This window comes from Hetaerina americana, unplaced genomic scaffold (genome assembly GCF_022747635.1).
Source record: "Hetaerina americana unplaced genomic scaffold, ioHetAmer1.1.p SCAF_1, whole genome shotgun sequence".
NCBI lineage: Eukaryota > Metazoa > Arthropoda > Insecta > Odonata > Calopterygidae > Hetaerina > Hetaerina americana.
Window position 1 is genome coordinate 2,099,142 of NW_027286069.1, and position 12,355 is coordinate 2,111,496.

At 41.9% G+C, this 12,355-nt stretch overlaps 1 protein-coding gene across 1 annotated transcript in view; it reads left to right on the forward strand.

The window, feature by feature from the left end:
* Positions 1 to 10,927, forward strand: part of LOC139687496 (neuronal acetylcholine receptor subunit alpha-7-like) — a 152,817-nt gene extending 141,890 nt beyond the window's left edge. Inside the window, exons 10-11 of the mRNA XM_071584685.1 lie at positions 10,064 to 10,250; positions 10,389 to 10,927. Of these exons, the coding sequence (XP_071440786.1) occupies positions 10,064 to 10,250; positions 10,389 to 10,666 (465 nt within the window). The 3' untranslated portion in view covers positions 10,667 to 10,927. The remainder of the gene's footprint in view (positions 1 to 10,063; positions 10,251 to 10,388) is intronic.
* The last annotated feature ends 1,428 nt before the right edge of the window (positions 10,928 to 12,355 follow it).

Here is a 12,355-nt window from a genome sequence, read left to right on the forward strand (position 1 = left end):
ACTCCACTTCTTTTTTTCTTCCCCCTTCCTTGCCGTAATTAATTCGCAAATAGATTCCGGGGCGAATACTAGGTGTGCACATCTTCCTCTCCTCGCCTTGCCCCCCCCCCGCCACGACTGAAGTCCTCTCCTTTCAAAAAACTCCCTTCCTCCCCCCCCCGCCCACCCCCACTTCGAGCCCTTCCGACCGATCCTTTTTAAACTTGGTCCCCATCCACCCGCTTCTGTTAAGCTTCGCCCCCCGTCCCCCACATCCTCCTCCTCATCCTTTCCCTCCCTCCCTCTCTCCCTATCCTTTCGACTCTACAACCTGGGCCCGCTCTCCCAAGCTTCCCCTCGAACCACCACCCAAATTTCGGCTGCCTTTGTCGGAATTTAAACAAAATTTAAACGATTTTTTTCATCGTCCTTAGATCGCGAGACCTTTTGATAATTCTCGCTTAACGGTCAACCATTTTTTTTCACGATGTTTTTCCCTCTCATTGTCTGAGTTTTCCTTACTATCTATTCGTCGAATTAATGGTTTACCCCCCCCTCCCGCCCCCCCGACACGATATATTAATGACGGTACTTGACGGAGACGTTTAATTCTTGCGCTCGCGTAACGCTATTAATTCGCGTGGTCAGTTCACGGTGAGGTGAGTGGGATTCTGCCCAACTCGGAAGCAATGAAACTCTAGAGAATCAACCTTTAATTCATTTCTGGATATTGGTTGCACACCCCCTTTTCTCAATCTGTTTTCCCTTCTGAAAATATATATCAAAATTTGTCTCCGTTCATCTTGAATGCTAAGAACGGCTAGATCCATCGATCCTGACTTTAAACAGTCCAAGTCCACACTTCATTAAATGACAAAAACAATTTTACTTGGCGTCGAAGTGTCGAAAAACAATCATGGTTCTCTTATCAAGAACGCTACAAAACTATTAACTATTACTTATAAACCAAGTATGCAGATACGCAGAGAACATAAACCAATATTATGAGCCAAGGGGAAAAGCTTTTCAAAAGCAACATTAACTTACCCAAACCTCTCAATTGGGACAAAGCAAGACGTGGGCAAAAGTCAGATTACGCTGCGCGAGCAGGGGATGTATGTCGTACGTATGTCCCGGAGCATCGCCTTCTGATATTGGTGTCACGTATTTTAAAGGAGAGCCACCGTTTAGTCATTGCCATTTGTGGAAAACTGGGGACAAGGCTTGGTTGGGGAAATCGTTGAAAGGTTTTAGAGGGTCTCATGGCTTCACTACCCACGTGAATGTGCTAGGAGCTGCATTATTTGTGACATGCACAATCAGGAAGTTGACAGGTATTGTTAAATAAATCTTACTGTGTACGGGAGCAATGTTTTCGTTGAAATAAAGAGAAAAATCGGGCAAGGAGTACGATAAATGGAACCGACCGAGTCATTGTGGGAGGGTAATAGGAGCGAAGAGAGAATTAACTAAACAAGAGATTTATTCACGGCCAAAATCAAAAACGAGATAACTGCAGGGAATACTCGTGTAAGAGATAAAATCATTAGAGTATTGTAGTTAATAATTAATAAAGGGTGTTTATCCATCGAAAGCTTTTAAACACAGTTCACATTAATCTTTTCTTTTGAAATTAATGGGTCATCGTTCTTTTTTACAGATGATCGATGTAAAAAAGCTAATTAAAAAACATTCCAAAGGGTTTCCACAGAAGTCCTGTCGGTTCTGTCGAAAGGAATATGACAAAATTTATAAGTAGCTCCTGAGTTTTACGTTTTATTGTTGAATTACATTTTAATAGTTAACAGGGGAGATCCGCTTCTGTCACAGGCCCCTACTCTGTTCCATGATTCTTCTATGATACTCGGAATCAGATTTCTGATCTTCAGATTAAACTATTAGATGTTTAAGTTAGATTAGATTGGTTTGCTTCGCGAAAAACTATGTAAAGAAACTTTTGTGTCTGCGCCTGTGTGTGTGTATAAACACACACACAGACGCGCAAACAGACGCGCGCGCGCACACACACACACACATATATTCTAACACGAAAACTCGCCATACGAATATGGCGAACAAATATTCATTCGCATGGAAATAGATATAAGGAAAAGGGATAAGAACACATATAAAGAACGAATATAGGAGAGGTGGGAAGTCGGAATCGAGCAGATCACAAGGGTAAATATATATATATATATATATATATATATATATATATATATATATATATATATATATATATATATATATATATGTATATATACATACATACATATTTAGCTCTTGAATTCATTAATGAACACTGGATAGCCTGTCACTCGTTCCCCATTTTTTTGTGCAAAACGTTTTTTTTTAATTCTCACCTAATACAAACCCGAGAATTTGGAAATGAGGAGCATGCCCTCTATCCATCTGCCTTGCCAAGTCGCCCTCCGCCACCTCGTATTGATCAGCTGCATCCTATTTTGATACATCTGTGGCAGATTGGGTTGGTGTGGATATGCAGTGAGAAAAAAACGCAATATTTGATGTTATTCGTACATTTCCTCAAAAAAAAACAACGTAAAATAGCCACATTAGGAATTAGTTTATCATATCGTCTAGGTTTGAGATAAAATTTAAATGAAGAAAATAATCTTGAATGAATAATGGTTTCATAGGATTTTTTCCTAATCTACTTAATTATGCATTTTTATTACGAATTCCTTGATGAGAAGAGCACACTATCGTGATTTAACGTCTTGAAAATATAATTCTCGTGGGTGGTAAAAGAAGGGTTATAGTAAACGCATTTCAAAGTTCTTTTGTCGTCTTCATAAAGAGCTATTAGAGAAACACCGTTATCAAATTTATCAATTTCTCCACCTTCACCAATTGCGTGGGTATATATTACATACATATCTTATTAATGGCAAACAAATGTTTCATATCTGGCTTTTGAGCCAATTTGAAAACGTTTGTACGAAAGGAGAAAAATTAAAAAAAGGCACTCCTATTTTTAAAAAACTGTCTTAAACAAACCTGTCGTACAAGATCACCGAAAAACTATATTACCAAGGAAATATTTTTGAAGAAGATACAAATCAGTCGTAATATTTGTCCATTGCAATCGCGGTCTTGGATGCAGAAATTCTTCTTTTCCCAAGCTGGACTCAGCATGCGTGCGCGATCTACGTAAGCTAGATGTCGGTTGAATCGGTGCCTCAAAAGCGGCCCGAATCCAGGCAGTCTTCTTCAAAGTGGGTCAGTTTGGAGAGAGAGAGAGAGAGCAGGAGGCGGGGTGTTGCTCCCTTGCCACGAGGGGTGCGTTATGCCAGTATTTTGAGGGTGAACATACGCTAATATGCTCCTTGTAAAACTTCGTGCTCTGGATGACTGTTCACAGATCAATTTCTCAGCTTTTGAACGTAATATTATGAATCCGAATAAAATTCTTTTTGTTTCATCATGAATTAAATTTTTAATAGATGGTACACATGAGTTGAAATCGATCTTGAATAATAATCATTGTATACATAGTAATGATATGTCATTAACCTTATTCGTGTCATTAAACCACAGTAAAATATAATATTTGGAGTCATACTAATATATATAATATATACATTATATATATATATATATATATATATATATATATATATATATATATGGGTCGTGGTAGTCCAGTGGGTTGAGAGCTGGACTGCCGACCGGAGGGTCCCGGGTTCGATTCCTGGGAGAGGCACTCTGGGCACCTGCAGCTACACCCAAGCTATGTGATTTTTCGGGTACAAGGTCTTCCTGGGAAACCATAACCGGCACAGGGAATGGAACTGGCCCCCCTACCCTGATGTGTGAATTTTCACACGCCGTATAGGGCTTAGTAGTGGGTGATCACTACCATCACCTACTAAACCGACCTTCGGGTTGATTACTGTGTTTATGGTTTTATATATATGTGTATATATATATATATAAATATATGTATATATATATGTATATATATATATGATATATATGTATATATATATATATATATACATATATATACATTGATATATATATATATATATATATATATATATATATATATATATATATATATATATATATATATATATATCAATGAAAAACGCATTCGAATACAGGAAGCACACTTAATTGAAACATTTATTTGGTTAATGAAGTTAAATAGCAAAATAGTTATGTATGAATTAGTTTTATCATTTGAATAGATTACAACTAATTGGAACAGCTGTATACCACCATCGGCAATAAATGCCACCATCTAGATTAATTTTTACCCAATCCATCACGTCTTTTGGTGTTGAGTCAGGCAATCAAGCAATTTCCTCAAAGATCCTATGCTTTGGCATTGAGAGATCAGTAAAAGAAACGGAAGTCACCATAATGATATAAGCAAAACTGGGAATCAGTAAGATAGAGGAGATTGATGGCATAATTTGATAAGTACTTTGAGGCATGTGAAGTAGAATAAATTCGCCCTTTCATCTTAGGAAGGGCCCCTCTTGTGCAAAGGAGGTCAAGATTAGAACCTCTCTTTTTCTGACACTCAACTATTTCGAAAAGAGGAATTTAAAAATGCCTTTCTCCATTACTCTGGAGATTACATAGCGCCTTTTGGATCAATGGCCCATTCGCGTAGAAGTAGGATTGTTTGGCCGTAAGCCAAATCAATATCATGGATGGAGAGTTTTCTCCTTTTTCTCCTTCAAGATTGCTCAAAATCAGGTGTAATGCACCATCTCGTGAATCGCAATCTGATGACTGGAGGCTTGGGTACTTCATCATTACTTGAGATTCAGGACGCCTTTACTTCAAAAAGCACTATCAATATTATCATCTTTAATTCCAATGAACATTCAAATGTTAATTTCTATAGCTTCAACAATTTATTCTTCAGACAAGGAATTGGAGGTCATAATTGGCGTCTTAAAAGCGATAGGCATCTAGTGAACAGTCGTAACCTCAAAATGGCCGAGATGTTACGTATAAGTGCTGAGTACAATCGAAGAGCCGCTACTATCGAAATTGTAAGCGCTGGGCGTTAAATTTAGAAATATTTCGATTCTTTTGGTACCCCAGATCAATTGTTTATGATATAGTGACTGAGTATAATGCTCCGGAGGAGTCTGTGGAAGGTTTCGCTAACCCGGCGAGGAAATCTCATTCGAGGAAACACGTGCTTGTCCGGATTTAAGCGCCGTACCATGCAAGTCATCTACATATCAAAATTCCCATCGGAAAATGACAGGTACAAAGAAACAAATTCTTATTCGAGAGAATAGCTGGCCGCACTCACCTATCGTGAAAGGGCGCCAGAAATTCAGTCATTTAATATTGTGAGTCATGATAGAGAGGCGAGATTACTTTAATTGAACGCTAATTGCGATAGTATAGATGACTATGTTTTTACTAAAATTTAATTTCCCAGTAAATAATTCATCACTAAATGAATTCATTATCAAAAAATAAATTTCCCTACTTCGTCGTCGTTTTCGAATTAAAACATATTTCTTGTACACGAAGGCGTTGGTTGACAGATTAAGTGAATCTGAGGAGAAGATGTGAATGATGCAATTGATTCAGCGTTGCGCAGAAGGATTTTTCCACGTATTAAGATGTGTTATTTTTACGTCTTAAACTGAATCATTTCCTTCTGCCCTTAATTAATATCAATCATCCTCAACAACATTATGCAGTAACAAAAAAAAGGAACCGCCATTTACTCGAAGGCTATTTTATTCGAGAAAGATTTTTCTGTTGTCGGTTCGCTTGAGATTTGGAGTACCTTTCTGCGGTGCGCGTCCATTTTGAGAAACTTATAATTCAGTAAGGGATTTTTGTAGTGAATATCTCTTTACAAGCAATTTTTGGAGGCATAATTTAATTAATCCAAAGGAAATGATTCAATATATTCATTGAGAGTTATCGTTCTCTTCGTGGTGGTACAAATTAATTAATATACACTGGGAAGTGGCGGTCATACGTATAACATCCAATTGCCATTATTTTAATATGGTTGTACCATTTTTAAAATGAATAAAGTATTATTATTATTATTATGTACGAGTCTTGCCGTGAGCGATTGTGCGATTCCAGCCATTTACTACAAAGGTGACGTGGTGGAAGGGCTTGTGCGTTGTGATGTCTCCTAGAGCATTGCTAGTAGGAGAATTGATAATTGCTCCTGGTAGGGTTACCCATGCTACCATAGGTCGAAGGTTAGGAGCCAGACGAAAGATAGTTCTCGCAGCGTCTGTCCCTCAGTGAGGCGGCTGCAATGGCGTCTGTCGCCAATCGGGATGCCATTCCATTAATTATGTCTCGTTGAAATCCCTGTTGAGGCCGGCAGCGGTAAACCACTTAAATTATTTATCTCGAACAAAATGATGAACAGAGTAATTATAATGAGTCTTGGACACGACGGTACTCTACCCACTGGGTCGTGTCCGGCAGCGTACCCCGCAGTCGTCATCAGACGAAAACCTCTCAAAGCGGAATCGAAAACATCAGCGATATAGAAGAATCAGAAAGGGTCAAACCAGATGTATTAGGGATTTGGAATGTTAGGACACTATCGATGCCAGGGAAATTAGACTATATAAAGCGTGGGTTGGCGAGGAAGGAAATATAGAAATTTTGAGGCCGTGCGGGGTGAGGTAGAAGAGCTAGAAAAAAGTAAAAGCTAGACTAGATAACGTGGTCATTATTTAGGTGTGCATACCAACGAGGAATGACAGAGAGGAAAAAAATAGGCAATACGATCAATTAGAGTGAAAAACTCCAGGTATTCCTGGTAGGAAACATTTGATAGTGATGGGGGGGATTGGAACGCGACGGTGAGCGAAGGTAGGTGGTAGTGAGGTACGGGAATACATTTTGGGAACATGGAATGAACGTGGGGAGAAAGCAAAAGAGTAATGCAGGAGACAGGGGCTAATCATGACACCACAACAGACGTTGATATACGTGAAAAATGCCCGAGATAAAGATATCAATTAGACTACACATGTAATACGGTTAGACATATCTTAGGAAGAGTTCGATTGATTCACCCAGGTTACCGGGAGCGAATGTGGTTTCAGATCATAATATAGTACTAATGAAGTACAAAGTCAGATTCCAGAGGATAAAACAGGGAAGGCGTTTGAGGACAGAGAATGTAGAGGCATTGAAAGGGACGAAAATATAGAAGTACTAGGATGCAGTAGAGAAATTAATGAGTGGGGAAGGGGAGCTGGATACAATAGAAGAAAAATGGGAACATATCGAAAAAGGAGCATCACATCAGGGAAAATGGAAATATATGAAGTCTGTCCAATAAACATGCGAACTGTGGCCATAAAAAGTTTATTTTGCAAAATTTAGAGTACATCGATTTTGTCCCCTTCAAAATAATCTCCATTCGTTGCTATGCACTTATCCCATCTTCATTTCCACTGTTTAAAGCACCCTTGGAAGTCCTCGGCAGTTAGGCTTTTTAGTTGTCTCGTCGTTTCTTACTTAATTGTGTCCACATCTTCGCAGTGATGTCCCCTCATCACATTTTTGCATTTTGGAAATAGGAAAAAGTCGCAGGGGGGGGGTGATTTTACGTAGGAAAAGTAATTACTAAAAGGACAAGGAAACGATGCATTTTTGTGGAGATGATTAGGAAGGAAGGTAGGTATAAAATGAAAGAATGTAACAACAGAGAATTAGGTAGAAACAGGATAAAGATATACATAATCAGCTGATGCGGGAAAGTAATAGGGTGGTAGGAGCGTGATGGAAGATTTAATGGGAGAGGATATAGAAATTTTACCAAGGAAGGTAGACTTTGTTGCGCCGTCCAACAAGAAGTTACTGTAATGAAGTGAGACGAGAAAATCCGCGCAAGCAATCAACAAGTAAGGAACATTATTAATCGAAGCAAGAAAGATTCAAGAGATATGTAAATTATACAAAGAGGAACTATATAGTAAAGACTTTAGGCCAGCAAGCTATGGGACTTAGAAAGAGATTATGACGTAGACGGGTATAGCTTAGGTCCAGGCCTACTAAATGACGAGGAAGAAAGGGCATTAAGGGAAGTGAAATCAAATTATCCCTTGAGGATAGGCACCATTCCCGTAGAACTTCTTAAGGTTTAGGACAATGTGAGAGGGAGAGTTTTTATGGGCTAATTTGCAGCATTTATGAAGGAGAAATTTGGCCGGAAGACTTCGTCAGATCAGCGTTAGATCCCATTTCAAAAGAGGTAAGAAGGCCTTATGTGGGGCTACAAAAAAATAAATTGATTTTACACACAGCTTAAGTGATACTTAATATCATGAATAAGAGGATGGAGAGGAGAGCCAATTATTACTTGGGGGATGATCAGTTTGGGTTCAGAAAGAGAAGAGGCACGCGTGGTACCATTGCAGTAATGAGAATAGGAATAGAGAGGAACATAATATGGAATCGGTGTATTTTCATAGAATTCTTAGAACTTAGAATTCGAGGTATTCTATAGAGTGAATTTGGACAAACTAATGAATATATTGCAGAACTTAGGGGTAGTTTGGTTGGATAGGAGACTAATCCGTAAAGTTGTATATGTCTCAGACTGCTCAGGTGCGAGTGGGGGATGGAACGTCGGAATGGACAGTGCTATGAGAAGGGGTTACCATGACAACGCGTGATTTTAAACGTATGTGTGGGGGAATGATAACAGAGCATTGAGAAGAACTGAAAATGAGAATTTAATGGGGACTTTCTAAAATTAGTTAGGTTTGCGCAGGATCAAGCTTTAGTAAGCCAGTCAGCCAAGGTACAATAATTTCTGAGCGCATTAGAAAAATCAGTGGATAAATTTGGCATGAGAATCTATGCAAGCGATACAAATTTAATGAGGTTTTAGAGACGGAGGTAGGTTTTGGTCAATCGCTAAAATAGGTCATAAATTATAGCATGAGGGACAGTACCTATATTGGAATTATTTTGAGCAAACATCGACAAAGAGGTGGGGGATATAAAGAGATGAATTGCAAAAATCTAAGACGCTCTCACAAGGACGATGGAATCAAATGACGGGGGTGTTGATTCAGAACATTAAGAAATGACTAGCTAAAGTTTGATATGGAGCATGGTTTTGTTCGATGTGGAAACATGATTCTTGATAAAAGATGATAGGTAGGCATAGATTAAAGAGTTCTGAAACGTTGGTTTGGAGGTGGATGGAAATGGTAAATGGACGGAAAGCAAACGAATTTATGAGTACAAGGAATTGTGGGTAAGGGGAGAGGATTGATTGGGGGTATCCAATTGAGACAGGAAGGGTGGATGCAGAGCGTTTCGATTGGCGATCGAATGTTGAAGACTGTGAAAGAGGGAAGGCGATTAGGCAGACGAAGAAGGGGTAATGAATAGGATAGGGTTGTTGGACGGTATGATGGGAGGAAGTATGCTGCAGAATTGGGTTAATTTGAAGTTTCGGTTGTATTAATTAGGGGAAGAAAAGAAAATCATTGATGTTTAATAAATGCTCATCTAAAACCTACCTTAAACGATAGAATACCTGAACAATAATAATCGAGCAATGCAGTCTGGAAGATCGGAGTTGTCATTTTTCTTTAAAACAAAGTTCCTTCCGCCCAAGACCTTTCCGTCTTGAGAGTAAATTATATGGCATATTGAAGTACACTTCGTTATCATATTTGTTCAGCACATTCCACGATTTTACTTCGGACTTTTTCGTGTGGTGTCGCTTTAGTCATTTTGCGATTGCCTATTTTTTTTATGGCGGATAGGAAAATAGAAACGGGTAATACTGAAGAGAAATTTTACCAGCTACTTACTCTTGTCACTGTAGTTTGGTGGCTCAAAAGGTATGTACTCATTGTATTGCATTAGTGAAAAATATACGTCAATCAAGAACTACCGGTTGGAAATGAGCTCATCAGCTTTTGCAGAAAAGGCTGCTTGTTCTTACTCTAAATTCGGTGTTGTGTTGCAATTTTCTCCCCTGTTGAATCGTGTCCGGCGGCTAAACCCGATCAATGGCTGCCAATGCATTAACCTGTCCTCCATTCTCTCTCTCTCCTCCTCCGCGCAGATTAAGCTGGTGTTCCTCCAGTGGCTCCCTTGGATCCTGCGGATGAGCCGTCCGGGTCAGCAGGACTCTCGCAAGAGCCTCCAGATGAGGGAGTTAGAGCTCAAAGAACGATCTTCCAAATCCCTCCTCGCCAACGTGCTTGACATCGACGACGACTTCCGCCATGGTGGCGCGTTGCAGCCGTCGGGGGCCGCGGCTGCCGCGGCCGCCGCCGCCGCCGGCTTCATCCGCGTGACGGGTGGCGGGGGGGCGGCGGGGGCCGGGGCGGGCGGGGCCGCCGGCGGTGCGGGGACGGCGGGCCCCGGGGGCACCGTGGTGGGTCACCACCACCCGCACCACCACCACCACACCGAGGAGTCGCCCTCGGCGCTCGCCGCGGCGCACAACTGCCTGGGGCCGCACCGCGAGCTCTCGCTCATCCTCAAGGAGCTCCGCGTCCTCACGGACAAGCTCCGTAAGGAAGACGAGGCGGCGGAGGTTACCAACGACTGGAAGTTCGCCGCCATGGTCGTCGACAGGCTGTGCCTCATCATCTTCACGCTGTTCACCATCATAGCCACCATCGCGGTGCTCTTCTCGGCTCCGCACATCATCGTGACTTAATGGTGCTACTGATTCGGTGGTGTTTGGACTTTGTTCTGCTTCGATATATATGTATATGGTACACACACACACACACAAAATATATATATATATGTATATATCATATGTATATATCGATCGTTCGAGGGAGGGCGGTGGAAGAGAGTGTGACAAGGGGAAGCATTCTTGAAAAAAATAATGATAATTATATGTGTGTGCTGAAAATCGGAAAGGGAGAGGGGAGGGGGGTTGTTAAAATGTGTGTGAGGTGGTTGAAAGGGTTCGGTTTTTTCTGCGGGAGGGGTGGGGGTGTGTCCTGGTGGTGGTGATCCGGGGAAAGGGAATTGTGGGGAGGGGGTCGGTCAGTTTATTGAGGGATGAGCGTTCGCCTGAGACTCTTGTGTCCGTGTGCCTCTGCGCGGGTGTCTGTCTGTCTGTCTGTGTGTCTGTTGGTGCATGATTGTGATGCGCGAACGCGTGGCGACGGTGGAATGTCGAGCCCCTTCTTGGCATCCCTTTGCGACACACACACACACACACAGGAGTCATTGTTCCGGGAAAGAATGGCCCTCCTCTTCTGGTGTCCACCACCGGCCGCCCATCATCCTTCCCCTGTACCCCATACCCCACGCCACCCCCTCTCTCTCTCTCCTCTCGCACCGCCTCCCCTCGAACCACCACCGACACACGCAAAAACCTCGCCCCCCTCTCTCCTTCCTGAAAGGAAGAAAAAATATCGCGTCAAATCTCCTCCACACACACACCCTCCCCCCCGCCCCGCCCCCTCTCTCTTTCTCAAAATGTGTGCCAACTCCCCCTCAAAACACACTCCCGCAACCGCCAGGAAATGATAATAACAAACTCAAAAACACACTCACACACAAACACGCAAACAAATGGAAGAGGAGGTAGACGAAACGTTTCGTCCACCAGCCTCCCCACCTACACACACACACTCTCTCTCTCTCTTTCAATCTCTCTCTCTCTCTCCCTCTCCTCCCATCCCACCCACACCTGACAACCCCCACGCCACTTTATCCCCCGCAGATGAATGAGAGGCGGGCACCGCGCGCTCCCCCTTTGCCGGCCGAAGCGGGCTTTCGGCTCCTGGCTGGGTCCATATCGCAGGGGGGGAGGGACGTGCCCCCGCCATCTCCGAACGGCGGCAGATATTGTAATCATAATGATACTAATAATATTAATAATAATAATTATAAATGATAATTTAGTGAAATACGCCCGAAACCACACACACACACACAAACTAAAACGAGATGAACACGCACTGGAAAAACACACACGAACACAAATATTCAACACACATACGGATATATACATATGTGATCAAATATATATGTATAATAATAATATATATATATCTTATTTGCCACTGCCGGTCATGAGGTGTGGAGTTGCAAAAAAAAGGCGGAAGAGTTTGAGCTAAAGGCGGAGGAGAAGGGGGGGGGTGGTTAGTGGTTATGGGGATGGGGCCGGAATAGGTGGTGTTGTTGGTGGAGGAGGAGTAGGGAAGGGGTGGGGGTTGTCTGCCAAGAGAAGAGAAAAGTGGGCAGAAGTTGGAGGGAAGAGTGTTATGCGTCAATGTGGAAGGGAGGGGGGTGGCTTTGGTGGAGGGTGGTTGATTTTTAAGTGGGTTGGAGTGTGATCGCCTGTGTGATGTGTGTGTGTGTGTGTGTCATAGGGACGCCGCTT